The 24,490-nt window shown below is 40.1% G+C and overlaps 1 protein-coding gene across 4 annotated transcripts in view; it reads left to right on the top strand.

Moving 5' to 3' along the window:
- Positions 1-24,490, top strand: part of Macf1 (microtubule actin crosslinking factor 1) — a 312,940-nt gene that overhangs the window by 212,144 nt on the left and 76,306 nt on the right. For 3 of the 4 annotated variants that reach the window (XM_051188725.1, XM_051188724.1, XM_051188726.1), the window contains 14 exons: positions 1,551-2,066; positions 2,752-2,928; positions 3,157-3,280; positions 4,961-5,169; positions 5,617-5,934; positions 8,345-8,511; positions 10,239-10,395; positions 13,338-13,455; positions 17,479-17,541; positions 18,336-18,577; positions 19,779-19,908; positions 20,888-21,087; positions 21,625-22,120; positions 22,953-24,424. In XM_051188725.1, coding sequence (XP_051044682.1) covers positions 1,551-2,066; positions 2,752-2,928; positions 3,157-3,280; positions 4,961-5,169; positions 5,617-5,934; positions 8,345-8,511; positions 10,239-10,395; positions 13,338-13,455; positions 17,479-17,541; positions 18,336-18,577; positions 19,779-19,908; positions 20,888-21,087; positions 21,625-22,120; positions 22,953-24,424 — 4,389 coding nt within the window. The remainder of the gene's footprint in view (positions 1-1,550; positions 2,067-2,751; positions 2,929-3,156; positions 3,281-4,960; positions 5,170-5,616; positions 5,935-8,344; positions 8,512-10,238; positions 10,396-13,337; positions 13,456-17,478; positions 17,542-18,335; positions 18,578-19,778; positions 19,909-20,887; positions 21,088-21,624; positions 22,121-22,952; positions 24,425-24,490) is intronic. The other variant, XM_051188727.1, reaches the window with a different exon arrangement.

Genomic DNA, 24,490 nt, shown 5'->3' with positions numbered 1-24,490 from the left:
TTTGGCTGCTGTAGTGCTTTTCGCCCTAATCATCTTTCTTTTCCTTTGGTCAATCTTTGAGAAACTGTTATAATCCCAGCCCTCTATTTCTATCAGAATATGCTTTCTTGGGACTAAAAAGATAGCTCATTTGGTAAGCTTTTTGGCACACAAGCATGAGAGCCCAAATTTGATTATATGTTAGACATGGTGGTACATGCTAGTAATCCTAACTAGAGAAAGGGACTCCCTGGTGGGTCCTAGTCAGCCCAACCTAACTCCAGGTCCAAATGAGAGAGTACCTTAAAAATAATATGGGTAGCTTTTGAGGAACAGCATCCAGAATTGATCTGTGACCTTACCTGAACACAACATGTTCATATGCACATATAGAAACACACTCCCAGAAAAACAATATGCTTTTCTTGAGTATCCTTGTCTATGTACAGTACTTCAGTTACCAGTATTGATAAATTCCATGTGTATATTTTATCTTTAGCTGACATCATTACTGAGTATCAAACTAATACATAGATTCATCTGCCTCTTTGCAACCTGACCTGACCTGCATGTCAATCCAACCTGTTCTTTGCATATTCCTTCTTAATTTCCCAAACTAATAATCATCCTAGATTTTTTCCTATCATTCTACCCATATTGAATCATCTTAATTCTTTTTTGAGACAGTGTTTCTCTATGGTTTTAGAGCCTATCCTGGAACTCGCTCTGTAGACCAGGTTGGCCTCAAACTCACAGAGATCCACCTGCCTCTGCCTCCTGAATTTTGGGATTAAAGATGTGCACCACCAACGCCCGGCGAGTCATCTTATTTCTAAGATGTTATATCCCCACATAACTTTATTTTACCTTCTAGATTAAGTTCAAACTCTTACTATGGTTTACTATCCGTATCACCACCCTTCTAGGATCTGTTCCTGCATGCTTGACCTCATCATTCATCTTCCTTCACTCTGAGCATCTGACTGCTACGCCCTCACTCCTGAATTTTTGCATACTCATAGAATTTTCTTTCCCCTTAACTGTTGAAAATAAAGGAAGGCATGACTCCTAGTCACTTCTTTTGTTTATTCTTCAGATCCTAGCTTAGAGTTTACCTCCTTCTAAAAAGTACTTCTTCACCACTCCCATGTTTAGGATATTTGTTCTACATGGTAGTGTTCTTTATTCTATTTGTATATTCTTATGGACTTCAATGTAGATTTTTGTCATATCTGACCCTTAACTCATTACATGACTTTATTGGGGGCTTGTAACATCTTTTTGGCATTCACATCTCTCTTCTTAAATATGGTATTATGTACCTAGAGTGGTAATGTTTTCTTTAACTTGTTTGTTTTATTTTTTGAGATAGGGTCTCACTATATGTAGCTCTTGCTCTCCTTGAACTCACAAAGATTAGAAAGCATGTGCGGCCACACCTGGCCCTGTAGTGAGTGGTGTTTTGAAACAGAAGTAGAAATTGCTCCATCTCTAGCATCTCTAACTCTAGCTGTAAATATAACCAAATTGTTCATATTTTCCTACTGTCTTTGGGGTGGTTTATTCACCAGGCACGCCACCAAGAATTGCTGTCTCAGCAACAGAATTTCATTGTGGCCACCCAGTCAGCTCAGGCCTTCCTGGACCAGCATGGTCACAATCTTACACCCGAGGAACAACAGAAGCTGCAGGAAAAGCTCTGTGAGCTGAAGGAGCAATATGCAACTTCCCTGGCCCAGTCAGAGGCAGAGCTGAAGCAGACGCAGACACTACGAGATGAACTGCAGAAGTTCCTGCAAGACCATAGGGAATTTGACAGCTGGCTAGAACGATCTGAGAATGAACTAAACAGTATGCATAAGGGCGGCAGTAGCCCCGAAGCCCTGTACTCCTTGCTAAAGCGGCAAGGAAGCTTCTCGGAGGATGTCATTTCCCACAAAGGAGACTTGAGATTTGTGACTATCTCAGGACAGAAAGTCTTAGACACAGAAAATTTTGAGGACGGCCAGAAACCATCAGCTACCAGAAACTTAGTGAATGAAAAATTGAAGGATGCAACAGAAAGATATACCACTCTCCACTCTAAGGTAAGGGAAGACCCCAAGAGCCTCCAGAGAAACAACATTGCAGTCCTCAAACAACCATGTGAATTTTCTAAGGCTCTAAATATGGGCCATAAGTCACAGTGTGTATGAACCACAGGCAAATGGGTTCATTTGCACAAAAAATGCACTGTGTGGGCCCACGGTCTAACACCTAGTTCCATCAACATTGCAATGTATAGCACATCATTGGGGAAGGCAGAGGTGCTCATCTTCCTGTGTCCTGACCAGTGTCTTGGGCTTATTAGGCATAGTCCAGCACCAACCAAAGTCTTTATTCGTAGACAGTGTGTTCTAGGATGAATCCATATCTTTAAATTAAGAAAAAAATTCTTCTCCTAAAGTTGAGAATCTACACATTATTTCCTATCTTTCTGTCAATGTCTCTAATCTCCCAAAAGGAACATTTTTTTTTTTTAACCTTTTTTTCCAGTCTTTTGCATAGAGTCTGATATATATTTCTTTGGTTGTGTGTCATGCGACTCACTAAGACTTCTGGGGACATAAAAAGGTGAGATGGCTAGTACAATGCAAATAATGACAAACCCGGTTGTAGACAGTAAACTATGTGTGAAGCTGCAGTTAAGTTCCCCCAAACAGGACAGGGCTCTTTGTTTGAACGCTATTCTGGAAGCTGCTATCTTTTGGCTTCTTTCTTCCTTTGGCATAGTGTACACGATTGGGCTCTCACCTGAACATGCTGCTAGGCCAGTATCAGCAATTCCAGAGCAGCACTGACAGCCTGCAGGCCTGGATGTCGACTTGTGAGGCCAATGTGAAGAAGCTGCTCTCAGACACTATTGCCTCTGACCCTGCAGTCCTGCAGCAGCAGCTTGCAACAACAAAGGTAAGCAGATGCAGACCACATTTGTGTATCAAGGTATTTCATGGCTTAGAGGGAACTAATGAAACAAATACTAGTTGATATGTCCTAGGCAAAATCTGATTCATAAATTCCTTAATCTAGTATCTATGGCTGTGGGTACTATTCTAGATTACAAAACACCTTTATACTCACTGAAATGTGGATTTTTTTGTTTTGTTTTGTCTGTTTGTTTTTGTTTTGGACATGCAGCAGTTACAGGAAGAATTGGCTGAGCACCAAGTACCTGTAGAAAAACTTCAGAAAGCAGCTAGTGACCTAATGGAAATTGAAGGCGAACCAGCCCTGGACCATAGGCCTATTCAAGAAACTACAGGTATGAAGCAGCAGCAGTAATCCTACCTCTTTACTGTGATCTTTGATTTGCAGTATATAGCACACAGTGTCAACAGGTATCCAGGGCACTAAGCTAAGGGCAGGGGACCTAAATGTACAAGATCTCATGAATTCATTCAGTAGATCAGGCTGGCCTCAAATTTACAAAACCCACCTGCCTCTGCCTCCAGAGTGCTGGGATTGAAGATGTGTGCCACCAACACCCAGCAAAGTTTCTTCTGTTCCTTACCTAACATTTATTTCATTGTGCTCTCCATGAATGATGAAATCCTCTTCATCTTTCAAGATTTATCCAAGGGTACAGCATTAAGGGCTTTAGTTAATACATTATATATTTGAAAATTGCTCAGAGGGTGGTTTTTAAATGTTCCCACCATGAAAAATGCTAAGTATGTGAGGTAACCATGTTAACTAACTTGATGCAGTCATTCCATAATGTGTGTCTGCATTAAAATATAATTGGTATGCCATTAATACCTATCCCTTTTATTGTCAAGAGTTGAGGGAGAGAGGGAAGGAGACAGATCTGAGAGCTTTACAGCCTCTGTCAAATCCTAATCATTAACCCTGTGACTTAGTTACTTTGCTGTGATAAAACACCATGACTAAGGCAACTTATAAAACATTTACTTGGGCCTACTGTTCTAGAGGGCTAGAATCCATGATGTCAGAGCAAAGGCATGTTGGCAGGAATAGCTGAGAGCTCACATCTTGATCTACAAGCAAGATACACAGAGAGAGTACACTGAGCATGTCAGGAGACTTTGGGGCCCTTTAATAAAACCACCCTCAGTGACACACTTCCTCCAACAAGGCCACACCTCTTAATCTTGCTATCTAGGGACCATATTCAAGTGGCCAAGACTTATGAGGGAACATCTCATCAAACTGCCACACCCTATAACCCAATAAATAAATAAATAAATAGATAGATAGATAGATAAATAAATAAATAAATGAGAAAGAATTATTTTGAGTCCCTCTAGGACATGCTTCTAGTACTTGGTATAATAGTCTGTTTTGCAGTTTGTTGTGTTCTGCTTCTTCTACCTATGCTGATTTGCAACCTTCATTTTGTTAAGGCCAGAGACTTTAATTATCCTCAGTCCTTGGCATATTGAATAATTTCTGGCTCTTACTAAATGCCAAATAACTAATTAATTGAATTTGGCTCCTATACTAATATACTTCAAAAGTATTCCATTTGTTTTAATGTCAGTTATTGTAAAGTAATATATGCAATTTAAATACTTCTACTTTCTGAGTATTTTGTTTGTTTGATTTTTGTTTTGCATGTGAGGCATGGTCTCACTGTGAAGCCCTGGCTATCCTGGAACTCATTATATAGCCCAGGGTGACCCAAACTTACAAAGACCCACTGCCTCTGCATTTTGAGTACTGGGATTAAAGGCATGCTCTACTGAGCTACTTTCTTTCTTCCTATTTATTTATTATTATTTTGAGACCATAGACTTGCTGTGTATGTATCCTAGACTAGACTTGAACTCATTATGTAGGTCAGGGTAGTCTCCAAGTCCTTTTGCCTCAGTGTCCTGGATACTGGGATTAGAGGCATGTCCCACAACACCCAGCTTTGTACCCTTACAAACACCTTCTAGAACAGTGTCCAGTGTTTTTCCTCATGGCCTCCGTTTTCCAGATTCCATCTTTGGCCGCTTCCAGAGCCTCTCCTGTGGCTTGGCTGAGCGTTCTGCTCTGCTACAGAAGGCGATTGCTCAGTCTCAGAGTGTACAGGAGAGCCTGGAGAGCCTGCTGCAGTCCATGAGGGAAGTTGAGCTAAGCCTGGAAGGGGAGCAGGTGGCATCGCTCTCGTCAGGAGTCATCCAAGAGGTCTTGGCCAATAACATGGTGAGACTCTACCCTGAGTGTTACACTAGGGGGTGTGTCTGTCTTTCCATAATCATATAACTTGAAAAAGTAATAGGAGACTAATTCATGTCCAGAAATCTTCTAATAAGGTTTAACGGCAATTACTGATTCTTGTAGACATTTCTACTACTCAGACTGGAAGTGTAACTTAATGATAAAGCACACCCTTAACATGGACAGGATCTTGAGTTCAATCCCCAGCACCACAAAAAAGAAAGAAAAATTTTCTTCCCAATTTCCAAACCACTGCTGAACCCAAGCAAAAGTGGTGGGAGCAAAATTTGGTGAAATGAATAGAGAACTAAAGGATATAGCATTCTTCAGGTTCCAATCTCCTTGAGCAAGGAGTTATTAAAAGTTATTAATTGATGACTCAGATATGTTAGAGTAATTAAGTCCCAACTGACAGACTGTTTTTGATGACAGAAACTGAAACAAGACATTGCTAGGCAGAAAAGCAGCTTGGAAGCCACCCATGAGATGGTCACTCAATTCATGGAGACTGCGGACAGCACCACAGCCTCAGTGCTGCAGGGGAAACTGGCAGAGGTGAGCCAGCGCTTCGAACAGCTCCAGCACCAGCAGCAAGAAAAGGAGAGCAACCTAAAGAAGCTCCTGCCCCAGGCAGAGATGTTTGAGCAGCTCTCCAACAAGCTTCAGCAGTTCATGGAAAACAGAAGTCGAATGCTGGCCTCTGGGAATCAGCCAGATCAAGATATTGCACATTTCTCCCAGCAGATCCAGGTGAGGATACAAACCTGCCATCTTGGTAGAATAAAAGGAAAGGCAAGAAGAAAACTAGCATTTACTTAGCACATACTATGTGAGTAATTATGAGACCCATTGTAAACTAGAAGTTGTTTGTCCATTTTGAAAATCAGTGTGGATTTCTTTTTCACCTCTGCTATATAAGATTAATTCCACCGGGCATTGGTGGCACACACCTTTAATCCCAACACTTGGGAGGCCAGCCTGGTCTACAGAGCTAGTTCCAGGACAGGTTCCAAAGCAATAAGAGAACCCCTGTCTCGAAAAACCAAAAAAAAAAAAAAAAAAAAAAAAAAAATTAATCCCAGATGAGCAAGTTTACTCATCTCATTGTAACCATATGCAGGGTGGTAGAGATGTCACCCTGACAAGTGCTTTGATGGTTTCTTCTGTAAGAGGAAGAGTGCATACATAGACCTTTACATTTCATTAGCCAAAGTAGGTTTTAAATATCCATACCCAACTTTCAAAGATGTTGGGAAATAGTCCTACAATATATCTAGAAGTGGCAGAACTAGAAATAGTAGGTGAAAAATATTGTCAACTACCACTAACAAATAACTTAGGAGTACAGTTTCTGGGTCATACTGAACTTGAGTAAGTTCCAGAATTTCTAGATAGCCCACATTCCCATCTGTAGTACCTCGCATCCCTATGTTAAGTTTATTCAATTTACTCTTTTATTTTTTACATTTCATTCATGGGGAAGGGGTTGCAAGTGGAAGTCAGGGGACAATTAGTTTAAGTCCTCTTTTTCTACCATGTGGGTTCAGGGGTCTCAAACATAGGTTATCATGTTTCTAAGTTAGTTTTCTGTTGCTGTGATAAAAATACTATGACAAAGACAGTCTAGAGAAGAAGAGTTGATTTGGGCTTATGGAAAGTTCCAAGGGGATAAGAGTCTGTCGTGGTAGGGACAGATGGCAGCAAGCAGCAGGCATAGTGATTAGAACAGGTAGCAGAGCTTATATTCTCAGTCATAAGCCTGATGCAGAGAGAGAACTGGGAATGGGGCAAGGCTACAAGCTCTCAAAAGTGGTCCTCAGTGATGTACTTCCTCCAGCAAAGCCACACCTCTTAAACCTACCCAAGCAGTGTAACCAACTGGGTACCAAGTGTTGAGATACCTGAACCTATGGGGGACATTTCCCGTTCAAGCCAACATGTCAGGCTTGAGAGAAAATGCCTGTGGTGGCTTAGCCACTTCACCAGCCTACCCAGTTTTCTGTCTTCCATTTTCTAAGTAGGATCTTACCATTTCATTTTGGTTCCTAAATGTTTTAGTTTTTTTTTATTTTTTTTTATTTTTATTTTACATATTGATCCCAGTTCCCTCTCCCTCCCTTCCTCTCTCCCTCTCTCCTACCCTCTCATGCCCCCCTCGAGTCTCCCCCACTCCAACTGTAAATTTTTTTTAGTTTTGTTTTGAATAATTTTAGACTTTATAGTAAAGTAGGAATGGCCCTACAATAATAGCATAGTCTTTCTTACATTCACCAATTGCTAATTATATTTTCTCTTTATAAAAATGTCAGAGATAGTTTAATTATGAGCAGTATTTGTGATATGCAAAAGTTTCACCAAATTCAGATAATAGGATCTCTTTTTAAGCTGTGTCCTGTGTCCTTTTGATATATTGCAATCAACATAGGAGTATCTTCTAATTTCCTTGCCCCATACTTGAAATCAGTTGTTTTCTCCAAGAAGCCTTGCTTTTTGGCAGGAGATGATAATTAGAAACCAAAATCTGGAGACTAGGTAAAATAGATAAGCTATTGGAATGTCATTGCTTCTAGGTCCTGTCACCAGATATTACTAGGAAAATTTGAGTATATTGTAAAATCATACTGATTATCCAATAGAAACTCAGCACTTTAGAATTCTTCCTATAGTCCACATTTGTATCTTCCTTTGAGTAGGGAGAACCCTAGGTTCCAATAACCTCATAGTATATTGAAGAATTTTGAAACGATGCTATTCTACCACAACACAGATATCAAATAGAATTGAAGATTTTGTTTGTTTTGTTTTAGCATGTAAAGATGAACAAAAATTTGCTTCTGTAGTCCCAGTGCTCCTGCAGGGGTATGGGAGGTAGAAACAAGAGACTCTTGTAAGTCCATTAGCTAGCTAGCCTGGCATATGCACTAAGGAACAAAAGAGTTCCTGTTAGACAAGGTGGATCATGAAGACCTACAATAGAGGTTTTCCTGTGACCTCCACATGCATAATGTGCTATGTGCTTGCTCACACTCCCACACATGAACATACATACATACATACACACACACACAAACTATGACATAGACACATATGTATGTGCACAGAAAGATTAAAAAGAATAAGATAATGGATCAGATAATTTAATATATTGCTTGCTCAACAGGAGCTCACTTCAGAAATGGAAGATCAAAAGGAGAACCTAGATACTCTTGAGCACCTAGTTGCTGCACTGGGCTCGTCTGGCTTTGCACTGGACCTGTCTCAGCACCAGGACAAGATACAAAACCTCAAGAAGGATTTCACAGAGCTGCAGAAGACTGTTCAAGAAAGGTGAGTGCTCACCTGAGTTGGTCACTAATACGGAACTGTTCTTGTCTTGCTGTGGGATGAGATGATCTTTACTTCCTTACTATAAAAAGCGGTGTCCAAAACTCTTACTACTGAGCCCATACATAAAAGAGTTTCTTCATGGCAAGCAGTGGTGATTTATGCCTTTAATTCCAGCATTCAGGAGGCAGAGTCAGGCAGATCTTTCTGAGTTTGAGGCCAGCCTAGTCTACAGAGCTAGTTCCAGAACAGCCAAGGCTACACAAAGAAACCCTCTCTCAAAAAAACAAAACAAAACAAACAAACAAAAAAGCCTCCTTTAGGTAAATACCCAATACATTTGATTGGTCTCTTTGACTAATTGATTCTTCTCTGAATGACCAAAAGCCCAGGTCATCTGAAGCAAACAGAACAAATTTGAGATAGTAAGTAGAATTATGGCTGAATTTAAAATAAAGACAAAAACTAGAGACTTTCCAAGTATGATTATGAGTTGTATTCATGGGCTGGAGAGATGGCTCAGCAGTTAAGAGCACTTGCTGTTCTTTCAAAAACCTATGTTTGGTTGCTAGCATCAACACTATAATTCCAGGGCATCCAATGACCTCTTTTGACCCCCTCAGGCACATAGTGCACAAGTAGACAAACAGGCACATACATGTACTTGTCATTATCTTTTAGATAATATTGCGTTATTTAAGAGAAGTATCTAGATTCTTCTTTTAGCATAAGCACAGGAATGTATGACAGATGCTTGCTGGTTTTAGTTTACTCTTAAAATTTCATGATTTCCCATTAGAAGCCTCACACAGATATAAGGTCATGAATAAGACTTCTTATCTTGGTTTAGATGCAAATGCAATATTGATTTAGCAGGTGACCACCTTGATGACGAGAGGAAAACTTGCTCAAACCAATATTTAGAGGCATGTGTGGTGGCACATGTAATCTCAGCCCTCAGGATCAGGCAACATATGTAGTAAGTGTGAAGCCAGTATAGGGTGTAAGAGATCATGTCTCAAAAATAAATACTTAGCAGCAGATTAAATGACTTGAAGACAAGGCCTTTTCTCTTCCCCACTGTAGAAGCTACAGGAGAACTAGGATCTCTGATTGATCCCTGATAAATATGGCCATTCTTTGATTTATTTTATATTTGGGTATGTGTAACCAATGGCCAATCATCTAACTTCTATGAACCTTAGATTCAGCAATCAAGTCAGATTTCTTTTTAAGGTGTGTGTGTGTATGCAACACACATATATACACATACAGGAACCCCCACAAGCTAGAAAAAGGCTTCTGGAATGAGAATCACAGGTGATTGTGAGCCAAACCCAAGTCCTCTGGTAAAACAGTAAGTGCTGTTAACCACTGGCCCATCTCTCCACCCCCTTGAGTTAGTTCTTGAAAGAGTTGAAATATAATAGAGCTGGATTGGCGATCCAGTGCCAGCCTTCTTTCCATTGTATCTAAAGTACAGGCTCCCTTTAGTTTTCTCACTTTCACTTTAGCCTAGAGTAAGATTAAAGACTTCTCTCCCTAAAAATTTCCAAAGAAGGGCAATAGATACTTGAGTTTGATGCTTTTTCTACACAATCAAACTTACTATGGAAAGGAAGGGCCCTGTTAGGAAATTGGTGCCTAGAGTCCCAGGATGAACCTAGTTTTAGTTCAAGTCTATTTTATAAAAATCTTAGTCTAACAAGTAACAAAACATTTTTGTTCAGAGAGAAAGATGCCTCAACTTGCCAGGAGCAGTTGGATGAATTCCGGAAGCTGATTAGAACCTTCCAGAAATGGCTGAAAGAAACAGAAGGAAATGTTCCACCTGCAGAGACTTTCGTGAGTGCTAAGGAGTTGGAAAAGCAAATTGAACACTTGAAGGTAGGTAAACAAAAGATCTCCAGGAATCTGGCTACAGAGTGTAGTTTGAAAGTTTATACAAACTGAGCTCCAGATATGATAGGGAGGTAGCATGAAAAATCCAATTTATCTGTCCACATAGGAATTCCCTTCTTGATGTGGTCAATATGCCTACCCAGAACTGAGCATAGGAAAATTTCCTATTTCAAAACCAAAACCAAAGTCAGGCATGATGACACATACTTTTGATGTCAAAACTTGAGAAGTGGAAGTAGGAGAAATTCATGTCAGCCTATGCTACTTGAAACGTGGTTTCCAAACATCCAACATAGGCTATTTCTTAGAATACATCATAAAAAAAAAGTCCATTTCTTGAGAAGCTTACATTTTCATTTTGTAGTTAAGAATTATCACTACTTATGCTTGAGAGTTAGATTGCTGCATATGAGCAACTGACCAGACATTGGATCAGCAGGCTGGATGAAAAGAGATGGGACTACTCTGTCTCATCGGAAAGAGAAATACAGGCTTGGAAGACACACTCATGGCTGGAGCCAGCCTTCCCCTTTGACTCACTCACACAGCATCTGACTAAATAACTGTCACGCATTTGTCATTTCTCTCTCAGCAAGGCAAGCTGAATCAAGAGCAAATGAAAGAGTATTTGGTTACTTCCATAGACTAGATGCTAAGAGAATTTGCTATTAGAATAATCAATGGAGCCAGGCAATGGTAGTGTATACCTTTAATCCCAGGTGGATCTCTGTGAGTGTGAGGCCAGCCTAGTCTTCAGAGGGAGTGCTAGGACAAGTTCCAAAGCTACAGAGAAACCCTGTCTCAGAGGGTAGTGTGGGGGCATAATCAATGGAAGAAGAATTTCTCAACTTCAATAGTTCATAGATTTTAGTTCTTAGTGTTTCAAGAAAAATTTTAAACCACCCCCCCAAAAGGAAAACCTGATACAACCTAATAATTCCACATGCTAAGTACTCAGATCCAAACAACTTAGTATTTGTTGTTCCCGTGATGTCCAACAAATGTCACTATATATCTGTGAAAATTCTTAAATGTTCTGCACGTCAGCACATCCTCTTAAGTCTGAAACCCTAAACAGTTAGGAGTGATTAATGACTGATGTGACAAGCAGTGACTGCCTGTCAGTTTGAAGCAGTGCATGTGTCCCTGCCGGATATTAATGGTTCTTTCTCTTGCTCTGCCACTGCTCTATAGCTTAGAATCAGAATCAAGCTGAGTCAGCTCAGTGGTCTCATAGAGCAAGGTGCTGAAGGCTAACACACACCCCTGTTGTGGAACAATTAGTGCCCCATTTCTGTGGCAAGCTGTTATCTCCTGGAGATTTAGCATTGCCTGGTCCTTTTGTCCTGTTTCTTAGAGGCTTTCTGTGGTTAATTTTGAACTCTGTCTCAAACCCTACATGAGCTTTCCATATCTGATTTGTCTTTTATTCATATTCCTATTTATTTATTGTAAGATAATGTACTTGATAACCCAGTCTTAGAACTATGTCATAATCAGGTATGGAGACTCACACCTCTAGTTCCAGTACTCTGAGGCTAAGGCAGAGGCTTAAAGAGGTCAGCCTGGGCTACATAGTAAGATATTTTCTTAAAGACCAAAAGCAAGTCCAGTAGAGGCATATACCTTTTTATTCTTATTGGGAGACAGGCAGGTGAGTCTCTGAGTTTGAGGCCAGTCTGTTATACTGGTCTACACTAGGAGTATTACACATAATAAGACCTTGTTTTGAACTGGGCCTTGGTGGCACATGCCTTTAGTCCCAGTACTCGAAAGGCAGAGGCAGGCTGATCTCTGTGAGTTCGAGGCCAGCCTGGTCTACAGAGCTAGTTCCAGGACAGGCTCATAAGCAGGACAGAAAAACCCTGTCTCCAAAAAACAAAAAAGAAGATCTTGTTTTTTGTTTTGTTTTGCTTTTATTTGCTTGTTTAAAAAAAATAAAACATCCAAACCTGTAGATGGTAGCACAGGGCTTTAATCCCGGCAGTTGGATCTCTGATTTGAGGCCAGCCTGCTCTACAGAGTGATTTCCAGGACAGCCGACAGCCACAGCTACACAGAGAAACTCTGTCCTGAAAACCCAAAAAAAAAAAAAAAAAAAAAAAAAAAAGGCAAAACAGTAAACAACCATAAGTGAGGAAAGTCCTGGAATATGTAAGACCCTCAATTTTAAAAAGAAAAAAGGAAGAAAAAGAAAATAAATTTAAAAAGTATGTCAAAGAGAGAACTATGTCATAATCCTATTTCTTTTGTGTTCTCAATGTTGGGATGGTGCCTAGCCAATAATAACTACAATAAATATTTGATACATGACCAAATAAAACAAGTTTCTGAAAATTCTAGAGTATCAATTTTTAATTTTTTGGTTTACTAAGCAAGTATCTTGTAATTGCTGAATATATAAACATGGGTTTTGGTTTCTTGTTTTGTTTTCCTTTTTCCCTTCCTTCCCTCTTTCCTTTCCTTCCTCCCTCCCTCCTTCCCTTCCTTCTGACAAAGTCTTACTGTGTAACTCTTTCTGGTCTAGTACTCACTATGTATATCAGTCTGGCCTTGAACTCATAGAGATTCTCCTTACTCTGCCTCCAAGGTACTAAGATTAAAGGTATGTGCACTACACCCAGTGTGAGCATAGTTTCTTGTCAAAATGGTAAAGGAGTTGCTGGAGAAGACCCAGGTTTGGTTTCCAGCACTCATACAGTGTTTCACAACCATCTGTAACTCCACTCCCAGGGGTTCTAATCCCTTCTTTTGCCATGAGCATGGAACACATGTGTATGTGTGTGTGTGTGTGTGTGTGTGTGTGTGTATACACACACACATGCAGGCAAAACACTCATAAAATGGAGGGACTATGTCTGTAACAGCTGTCCCTACTGCCAAGGAAAAGGCCCAGATGTTACATTTATCATTTGGTTTTTTAACAGGGTCTTCTAGATGACTGGGCAAGTAAGGGGGTTCTAGTGGAAGAAATCAATTGCAAGGGCACGTCCTTAGAAAATCTCATCATGGAGATCACAGCACCTGATTCCCAAGCTAAAACAGGTGAGTACAGGTTCTTCAAAGTGTAATGAATACATGCATCACACTTTACTTGTAGGTTGTGAAAATGCCTTTCTTTTTAATTGAACTAAAAATGAAAGCTGAATATGGGAAGAAAGAAGACCCACAAAGCACTCACTATTCACTCATTCTTATCTGCTTCTTACCTTGCTAAACAATGCTGCTCCATTTTATAAAGTTCCTGTAAGTCAGTGAACTAGTGGCCCACTTAGAGCTGTCAAAGAATGTAGAGTTGTTTTTCATCTTGCAGAGTTTTTCTGTTTTTAGCAGTAAAGGTATAGTTGTATTACCAGTTTTGAACAACGGTCCGCCTGGGTGGATATAAGTTGGATATTTGGGAGTCTGTTGGTACATCAGAGACTGGCATATTGCTTCCAAGGGAGCCCATATGTTGTTGTGCCCAGTTGCATGGATAATCTTTGGCCATAAACCAATTCTTACAAGCAGAACCAGTTCACAGTCATTTACTGATTGTTAGTTGGGATTTAGATTTTATCATCAGATTAAGTACACACTTGTAGACATTTAAATACCTAAGGAGAAGTTATTCGTGGTTTTTTGGTTTTTAGTTTTTTGTTCTGTTTTGTTTTTGTCTTATTTTTGCTCATGAGAACAACTACTTTTCTTTAGTACTTTGAAGTTGGTTTTATTTATTTGTTTGTTGGAGGTGTTGGTTGGTTGATTAGTTCATTGGTTTCAAGACAGAGTTTCTTTGTAACAGCCCCGAGTGTCCTGGAACTAACTTTGGGATTAAAGGTGTGAGCTGCCACCACCACCAAGCCTGTAGTGGTTTTGTTTGTTTATATGTTTGTTTTGTTTTTTATTTTGGTTTTCTAGACAGGGTTTCTCTGTGTAACAGTCCTGGCTGTCCTGGAATTAGCTGTGTAGACCAGGCTGGCCTCTCACAGAGATCTGCCTGACTTTGCCTCCTGAGTACTGGGGATTAAAGGCATAAGCCAACACTGCCAGGCTGTGGTTTTTTTGATACATGCTGAGGAATGGCAATATTAAAGTTAATATTAAAAATATTAAAACATTGTTCTCTATGATTAAACCATTATGTTTCTGTAGTAGCAGAAAACAATACACACATGCATGCACATATGCACATATGTGTATATGAAACACTGAAAATTACATCATATAATACTTTCAAATCTCAGCTGAGGTGTTTAACGTGCATTTGTTGGCATTGTGTGCCCTGATGTCGTATACAGTGCAAAGTGTGCATTTTGTGTGTTCAGAAGTGAAGCAGTGCTATGAAACCCTGTCAAACACTGCCAGAAACAGTTAAGATTCGTTACAGGTTTGGTTCTGAATTATTTTTTGTTGTTAGAGCATTCAGAAACCTTTTACAACTACCAAATTTCACAACCTTACATGTTGCTAAGACCCATGGTTTTGTTATTGCTGTTGCTTTTTGTTGTTGTTATTTTAGTGAAGTAGGATTGGGGATTTAATAAAGACATTTTAATGTAGATTTGAACTCAAGAATTATGAAATAGGCATTCAGAAAAAAGTAAGATAAACAGAATAGCATGAGTCTGTGCTCCTCAAAGGAGAGTCATTCAGATCCACAAATCTAAGAAATTTTACTTCAGAGCCAGTCATAGTGGTACATGCCTGTAATCCCAGCACTTAGCAGGTGGGAGGAAGTAAATCCATACTTCAGGGTTACCCTCAGTCACCTAGGAGATCAGGCTGAGCAACAACAAAAAATGAAGTATTGCTCTATAACCCTCTTTGTTGGTGAATTATCAGCATGTGACTAGATCAGGAGTCTGTGACTTGTTTCTATAAATATACAAATAGTAAAAAGGCTTACAGACCATATGGTTATGAGCATAAAAGCAGCTATGGACAAAGTTTAAATGATGGGTGTAGCTGTGTTCCAAATAAAACTTTATTTTTTAAAACAAAGGGCCATAATTGTCCACTGGTTTATGATTTGATGGCTCCTGGTCTAAATCAGTTGTTTTTCAGTACCTTTGTTAGAGTTTTTGTTTGTTTGGTTGAATGACTATTTTTTGGGTTCTGAAGGGGTGCTGAGGATTGAACCTAAGGCTTCATTTGTGTAGGTGTTGCTAGTGACTCTGTCTTAATGGATATAAAAAAATTTAAAGTAGGATTATTGGATGGCAGCTTCATTGTGTAATTCATATAAGCAAGTAGTTGCAAATAATGGCAGATGCTTTTAACAATTCACTTTATAATGTTAGAATACTGTTAAATTATACTGAAATGTGGGGGTGGGAGGGTCATTGTTTCCAAGGTACGCCACTAAAAATATCTAATAAGTAATTCAATTCTTTTCTTAAACACAGAGGACATCTAAAACTAACATTGAAGACAAAAGCCACCTCAAAGTTGACATCGTCATGACCCTGAATGTTTAGAATTCTGTGGTTATGCAATTCTGTCCTGATAAGAATTTGCTTGACCTTTTTTATATATACCTGGTTTTGTCATGTTATATACTGTATTATACATGTGCTATTGTTGTTTTCCTTTGTATAGTAGTATGCAGCAGTGTTTATATACAGGTTTCAATATTATAAAATACTACCAAAGAGCTATGACCTTTACAATCAATGATACTGAAAAATATGTTTAAAAATACAAACACACACACACACACCTGTCATTGAAGTAGCAAGAGCTGTACATTCTCCACAAAAGCAGCATGTATTAATTGTAGCTAGCAGAAGAAACTGAGGTTGCTGTAGACTAAGACTCACATAGGAGTTGCTTTGGCCAGTACTCTCTTCTCATGACTAGTCTAGTTTGTTTTCTGTGATCATATCATGCAATGGAAAATGGTTTTCTGTTTGTTCCATTTTTAATTGAAAATGCATGAATATTAATATTTAAGAAACAAGTACCTACTGCTCTAACAACTGCTTTTTATTCTAATCTTAGATAAGATTTAGCACCATGCAAATAGTACAAAGAGAAGTTTCTCCCAGCTCCCTTTGTTTTTTTCCCTTTTCTTTTTTATTTATTTGTTTATTTTGGTTTTTTCAAGGCAGTGTTTCTCTGTTTGTGGCTTTGGCTGTCCTGGAACTCACTCTGTAGACTAGGCTGGCCTTGGACTCACCCAGATTTGCCTGCCTCTGCCTCCCAAGTGCTGAGATTAAATGCATGCACCACCACTGGCATTTTTTCTTTTTTAAATACTGGTGCTAAAACCTAGGGCTTTGTATGTGCCAAGCAAGTGCTCTCCTACTGAGTTATAGTCCCAGTCAGATTCTGTCCTTTTAACTTAGCATTGTGTCCTGAATATTTCTCTGATTTCTCTATAATCTTATTCCATAACCTGACTTATACTTAACTTAGAAATGCCTCCAAAATAAGAGGAAGAAATTTAAGAAGAATATAGATTAAACTGTGGCAATTAGAAACAAGACCAGATGCCCAAAGGAGAATTTTTAGAATGCTTATAAGCCATATTTTTCAGTGCTTTAATCTGTTTTCTGATAAAAGAAGTAGATCAAAAAGATTCCATGAAGAAAAAATAAGCAACTTCCTATAGAAACAATATAAGAAGTGCTTTTTAGTAACCCTACTTTTTATGTTTTAATTGTGCTTCGTGTTCACTTTTTTTACAATGACAGACTGCTATTAAAGGTAATGTTCTAACTTTATTATAAATCCTCATCCCAAAATGTGGCAGATACCCTTCTAAAGACTTCATTGTTTTAGCAATACTTGCTTCATAAAATCAAGAAAGGTTCCAAGGAATTCAAAGTGAAGATTTGAGATGAATTGTTATTTCTATAGAGAGAGTTATGAATCATTACTGCAGAGGAACTGAAATATCACAAGTGACAATTTGTTGCTGGGCAGCTAAAGTGACCTGTCTTTTCCCACGAGCTGTTGTCCTGTGCTGTGTTAACTTTCTGATACCAAAGTTTAGAACATGAGCCTGAGAAGAAAAATGCCCTGCCTATGTGTATTCCTAACACGTTGGTCTTGCCCTGTTTGTCTTCCTGTCCTTCTGCTCAGGTTCCATACTACCTTCTGTAGGAAGCTCTGTAGGCAGTGTAAACGGATACCACACCTGCAAAGGTGAGAACCTCATTTTAACCGTGCCTCCTTGTTGGGTGTGTTACAGTATTCATGTTTGCTATGTTTGTGTTTCAATATGTGTGAATTAACAGCTGCCTGGAGGGGCATGAGGGTGAAAATCTGGAGAGGAGCAACTGTGGTGCCTCCCTGTTAGCTTGCTGTAGACTGAACAGGTTGGCATCCTGGAACTAAAAGTTTTGAGCAAACATACTGGGTCACCAGATTAAGTCAGCAAGGAAAGACCTTCAAGACAGTGTATATGGATCTATGAGTTATAAAGAAGTATTCTAAATCCAGATGTTGTGGTATTGGTCTATAAGCCCAACATTTGGAAAGTAGTAGAGGCAGGACAATTAGGAGTCCCGGCTTTGACTATCTCAAAACAAACAAAGCTAGTGTAATGGTAATCTTTCCCTCAGTGTCCTGCTGAAATAGTCTCAAACTATTTCTCAGCAGTTTAAAGAAGAGAGAGCAAACAATGTTCCAAGTTGATTAATCCCAGCAATATGCTAAAGTGAACATCTTATTTCACTTCCTCACTCCTGTCCTTCCCATATTTATTCAGCATGTTTTGGCATATATCTTTGTGTAAAATGCCAAAGCCAGACAGCAGATGAATATAGTGTTCCTTTATTTACTTTGTGAATTTAAACAAAAACTTTGATGTAATTTGGAGGAAAGCAGTCAATAGTTCACTAAAGGATTAGAAGAGATGCTTAATCCTGACAAATCCTTTAGGAATGAGATGAAGGGGAGCAAGATTACCAATCTCATTGTTGTTTCTCTGATACTAGACCTTACAGAGATCCAGTGTGACATGTCTGATGTAAATTCAAAGTATGAGAAACTGGGAGAAGTGCTTCGAGAACGACAGGAAAGCCTTCAGGCTGTCCTCAGCAGAATGGAGGAGGTTCAGAAAGAAGCGAGTTCTGTATTACAGTGGTTAGAATCAAAAGAGGAAGTTCTGAAAGCCATGGACGCCTCTTTGTCTCCAACCAAGACAGAAACAGTAAAAGCCCAAGCCGAAACTAACAAGGTACTGTGTTAACTAGTGAGCTACATTCCAGCAGTCTAGGGCCTGAGCTTGAATGGAGTCAGCTCTTGACTGTAATTGGTGGTATGTTAGCCCTCGTTTTTAACATACTTCACACAAATCTCCATGGGGAGTTTTGTTATCTGTTATTATGATTCAGATTTAAAAAAATGGGAAAAAAGACATGTTTGCAGAAAGAGGCTTGATCTCCCCACCACAAACACATCATTAGCTCATTGAGAATTGAGTCTTATTTTCCATGTAATGCTACCAGATACCTAAGCCTGTCTCATCTACACATCTTTGCAACTTTTAGGGAAACCTGAAATATTATATTTATTCTTAAGATTGAAATGTAAAGGGCTGGAGAGATGGCTTGGCAGTTAGGAGCACTTGGTTCAATGGGATCCAGCTCCCTCTTCTGGCTTCCTCAGAACCAGGCACACACATGGCACACATGAATACAGCAGACAAATACTCATACATAATAAATTTAGTGTTTTAAATTTTGAAATGTGGACTGAAGAAATTGTCAGAAATATAAGAACATGGACATTTTCTTATGAAAAATTTTCTCCAAAATTTTAAGTATCCCAAATGAGAATGGCATGTCAGTTCTCCAGCTACCAAAATATTGCCATCCTCTTATCTTGGCACTTCCAATTAATAAGTGATGATCCCTACTTAGTTGAGTCTCATTGATGTGTTGTAATTAAATAAACTCAGATCCCACCATTTTCTCCTTTTTTTCTTTTACTTTTTTTTTTAAATTTATTTTACATACCAGTTTTCCCTCCCTCCTCTCCTCACACTCCCTCCTCCCACCTCCCTTCTACCCCCCACCCCAATCTCCTCCATCTCCATTCAGATGGGATAAGGCCTCCCTTGGCAATCAACAAACATGGCACATCAAGCTAAGGCAGCTCCTTCCCCCTGCACAAGGCTGAACAAGGTAGCCCATCATAGGGAACAGGTTCCAAAGAGCCAGCTCATGCATCAGGGACAGGTCCTGGTCCAACTGCTAGGAGATCCCACCATTTTCATTTTAGAGAAAATACTGAAGCTAAGTCAATGGAACAAGCCATGCACAGGGTCAGAACAATTGAGACTTCCCATCTAGTCAGTCTTCTAATCATCTCTACCACACACAATGCTGTGTTTCCACCCCAGACTCTCATGGCATGTATGCTATGCTTTCTCCTAGGCTTTCCTGGCTGAATTGGAACAGAATTCCCCTAAAATCCAGAAAGTAAAAGAAGCTCTGGCTGGATTACTAGGGACATATCCCAACTCACAAGAAGCAGAAAACTGGAAGAAAATGCAAGAGGAGCTCAGTAAGTCATCACAGGAATGTTTTATACTTAAAATAGTTTGTCTCCAAAGCAAATTGAAAATCTCAGTACACCCTATAATGCTGGAATTAGTTTCAGTTAACTTTTGAAAGCAAGCAAAGGCCTGTCTCTCTAGGACTAGAAAATGACCCGGATAGGGAAAATTTTAGAAATTAAGTCAACAGAAGGTTTTCTAGGACAAGTCAAGCTTGATAGTCTAATCAGAAATTTAAGAGACTATTGAGGATAAAAATGTAAGTGGAAGCGGTGACCCACGTCTTAATCCAGTACTTGGTGGTAGAAACAGGTAGTTCTCTGTAAATCTAAGCTACCTGGTCTGCATAGCAAGTTCTAGTCTAGTCTACATAGTGAAGTCCTGTATCCAAAAAAGAAAAGAAAAAAACAAAACAAAACTTGGTCTTAGAGAGCAGGCTCAGTGACTACAGGCACATAGTGTAGCAGAACAGAGTTCAGTTTACTATACCCATGCTGGGCAGCCCACAGCCTTCTGTAATTTAAGCTCTGTCACCTCTGGCCTCTGAAAAGCACTGCACTCATGTGCACATACCCACACACTGACATACATAATAAAAATTAAATGAAAAGAGAAATGGGAAATAACCTAATAAAGAGGCAAGTAATTTATGGGTTCATAATATTTAACTACATATTAATAGATGTTTGTAACAAATTTCTTTTCATGAAAAATGTTTATCTTATATATAATAAATAATATATGTAATCTGTCTTACAGTATGTGGGAGAAAGGAGGGCTTCCATTCAGTTTTATCATTGTCGTTTCTTGTTACTGCCAACCCAATGAAGATACAGAACTATTTGTATTATTTTAGTTCTTAAATGTTTTAAGGTTTTTTTTTTAATTTTTAAAAATGTTAAATGGCTCTTGTGTCATTTCCTGCAGTGTATAAGGAATACAGCTTGGGGAGCAGGCCAACCACATTCTCTCATTTCCTCTCAACAGATTCCCGATGGGAAAAGGCCACCGAGGTTACTGTGGCTCGCCAAAAGCAGCTAGAGGAATCTGCAAGCCATCTGGCCTGCTTCCAGGCTGCAGAATCCCAGCTCCGCCCTTGGCTGATGGAGAAGGAACTGATGATGGGAGTTCTAGGACCCCTGTCTATTGATCCCAACATGCTGAATGCACAAAAACAGCAGGTCCAGGTGAGCAATGTAGATGAGTGCTTAGAGCAAAGAAATAGGTGTCATGGAATTTGGGTTTGAATGCTACTCCTTGCAAGTGGATTTCATTATGACGCCCAGAGAAAGTCCTCTTTCCTCAGGTTTTGTCTTTGTTTTTTAACATGGTGCTTCTCAGTGTAGCCTTGGTTGTCCTGGAACTTGCTCTATAGACCAGTCTGATTTTGAATTCAGAGATATTTCCCCCTGCCTCAGCCTCCTACGTGCTGGAATTAAAAGAGTGCACCACCGCAGCCTGTCATATTAAGCAATTTTTAAGGATAATGCTACAGACCAGGGCCAGCCTGGTCTACAAGAGCTAGTTCCAGGACAGCTTCCAAAGCCACAGAGAAACCCTATCTCAGAAGAGAGAGAGATAATGCAACAGTATTTTAGTAGTCTGGTGCCTGGGGTTTTCTGGCTCATTTTCAAAATGGGCTGGCATAATCCAAACTCAGTTTTTGTTTTGCTACTGCTTTTAGATCTGTTTTCTCTGACATCTCCATATCATTTCTGTTTCAGTTTATGCTGAAGGAATTTGAAGCACGAAGGCAACAGCATGAGCAGCTGAATGAGGCAGCTCAGGGCATCCTAACAGTTCCTGAGGATGTCTCTCCATCCACTAGCCAAGTACAGAAAGAACTCCAAAGTATCAATCAGAAGTGGGTTGAGCTCACTGACAAGCTTAACTCCCGTTCCAGCCAAATTGATCAAGCTATTGTTAAAAGTACCCAGTACCAAGAATTGCTCCAGGACTTATCAGAAAAGGTGAAAGCAGTTGGACAGCGACTGAGTGGCCAATCAGCCATCAGCACCCAACCTGATGCAGTGAAGCAACAACTAGAGGAGACCAGTGAGATCCGATCTGACTTGGGACAATTAGACAATGAGATCAAGGAGGCTCAGACTCTGTGCGATGAACTCTCACTGCTCATTGGTGAGCAGTACCTCAAGGATGAGCTGAGGAAGCGTTTGGAGACAGTCACCCTGCCGCTCCAGGGCTTAGAAGACCTTGCAGGTGAGCTGAAGTGAGAACAGCAAGCAAAATGAATGGCACGGCAGACCAGGAGTCTAAAATGACCCTAAAGTAGCTTTCCAGAGTTAGCATAATGTTCACCAGTCCTTACTTCCAGTAGCCATGAGAATTGTGATTATTATCCAGTGATCATTGGCACATATGGAGTGGAGCTTCACATAACTTAACACAGTCCTGGAGACAGAAGCTCTAACATTACATCAGCTAGCCTGCAGGCACTCATGTCCAGACATGTACTAATGGGTGGAGTTCTATACACACTTTAACTGTAGCACTTGTTTCTGTACATTATTGATGGGTGTGCATTTCCCTGACCCCATTATTCAAGTTATAATGTATTCTGCAATTTTAAGATATTTTTTTAAAAAATGTTATCATTTGCTTACATGTAGTATCTAAAGAGACCAAGATGGGGTGTCTAATCCTCTAGAACTAGAGTTATAAGATGTGAGCGGCCATGTTGGTGGTAGGAACCAAACATGGGCTCCTCTACAAGAGCAGTCAGTGTTCCTAACTGCTGAGCCATCTGTCTATCCTATTTTGAACTTTTTTTTTTTTTTTTTTTTTTTTTGGTAAAGAAAAATTTTGTCATGAAAATGTTATGACTTTTTTTATTGAGTTAGATATGTCAGATCATGTTACATGGTTGATAAGAGGATTAAGTATGTGTGTGGGAACCTAGATTTATACTTATTTTTATGGTAGATTCTCAATATTTGTTTTCTGTTCTTAAAATTAGACCATACCCTGTTAGCAAACATTTTACATCCCATGTTCAGGCTTGATTGATTTTAATTTCATTTTCTTATGTCAGCTGATCGCATGAACAGATTCCAAGCAGCCCTCGCTAGCACCCAGCAATTCCAGCAAATGTTTGATGAGCTGAGGACCTGGTTGGATGAAAAACAAAGCCAGCAAGCAAAAATCTGCCCAATTTCTGCAAAATTGGAGCGACTCCAGTCTCAGCTACAAGAGAATGAAGAGTTCCAGAAGAATCTTAATCAACACAGTGGTTCCTATGAGGTGATCGTGGCTGAGGGGGAGTCTCTACTGCTTTCTGTGCCTCCTGGGGAAGAGAGAAAGACTTTACAAAACCAGTTGGTTGAACTCAAAAGCCACTGGGAAGACCTTGGTAAAAAAACTGCAGACCGACAGTCTAGGCTCAAGGACTGCATGCAGAAAGCTCAGAAATATCAGTGGCATGTGGAAGATCTTGTACCCTGGATAGAAGATTGCAAAGTCAAGATATCTGAGCTGCAGGTTACTTTGGATGCAATGCAGCTGGAGTCCAGCCTCTTGAGGTCAAAGGCTATGCTGAGTGAGGCAGAGAAGCGCCGTTCCCTGCTAGAAATACTGAATAGTGCTGCTGACATCCTGATCAATTCTTCAGAAATAGATGAAGATGAGATCCGGGATGAGAAAGCTAGACTCAACCAGAACATGGATGCCATTACAGAGGAGCTACAGGCCAAAACGGGCTCTCTAGAAGAAATGACTCAGAGGCTCAAGGAGTTCCAGGAAAGCTTTAAGAACATTGAAAAGAAGGTTGAAGGAGCCAAACACCAGCTTGAAATCTTCGATGCTCTGGGCTCTCAAGCCTGTAGCAACAAGAACCTGGAGAAGCTAAGAGCTCAACAAGAAGTGCTTCAGGCCCTGGAGCCCCAGGTAGACTACCTCAGAAACTTCACTCAGGGACTCGTGGAAGATGCCCCTCATGGCTCTGACGCTTCTCCACTCGTGCATCAAGCTGAGGTTGCCCAACAGGAGTTCTTGGACGTGAAGCAACGAGTGAACAGTGGTTGCCTGGCCATGGAAAACAAGCTAGAGGGGATTGGGCAGTTTCACTGTCGAGTCCGAGAAATGTTTTCTCAGTTGGCTGACCTAGATGATGAACTAGATGGCATGGGAGCCATTGGTAGAGACACGGATAGCCTCCAGTCACAAATTGAGGATGTACGGCTGTTCCTTAACAAACTCCAAGCCCTCAGGTTTGACATAGAGGACTCTGAAGAGGAATGCCGGAAAATGTTGGAGGAAGAGGGGACTCTGGACTTACTAGGTCTCAAGAGGGAGCTAGAAGCCCTTAACAAGCAGTGTAGTAAACTGACAGAGAGAGGGAAAGCTCGCCAGGAACAGCTAGAGCTCACACTGGGCCGAGTGGAGGACTTCTATAAGCGATTGAAAGCACTCAGTGATGCCACCGCAGCTGCCGAGGAGGGAGAAGCCCTCCAGTGGGTTGTGGGGACTGAAGTGGATGTCATCAATCAGCAACTAGCAGATTTTAAAGTAAGTCTTACCCCCATTTTTCTCTCTTTCTCACCAGTGCTTAAAATTTAGATACCAGTTGAGAAT

This window comes from Phodopus roborovskii, unplaced genomic scaffold, assembly GCF_943737965.1.
Source record: "Phodopus roborovskii unplaced genomic scaffold, PHOROB, whole genome shotgun sequence".
NCBI lineage: Eukaryota > Metazoa > Chordata > Mammalia > Rodentia > Cricetidae > Phodopus > Phodopus roborovskii.
This window is presented reverse-complemented; position numbering and strand designations above follow the sequence as displayed.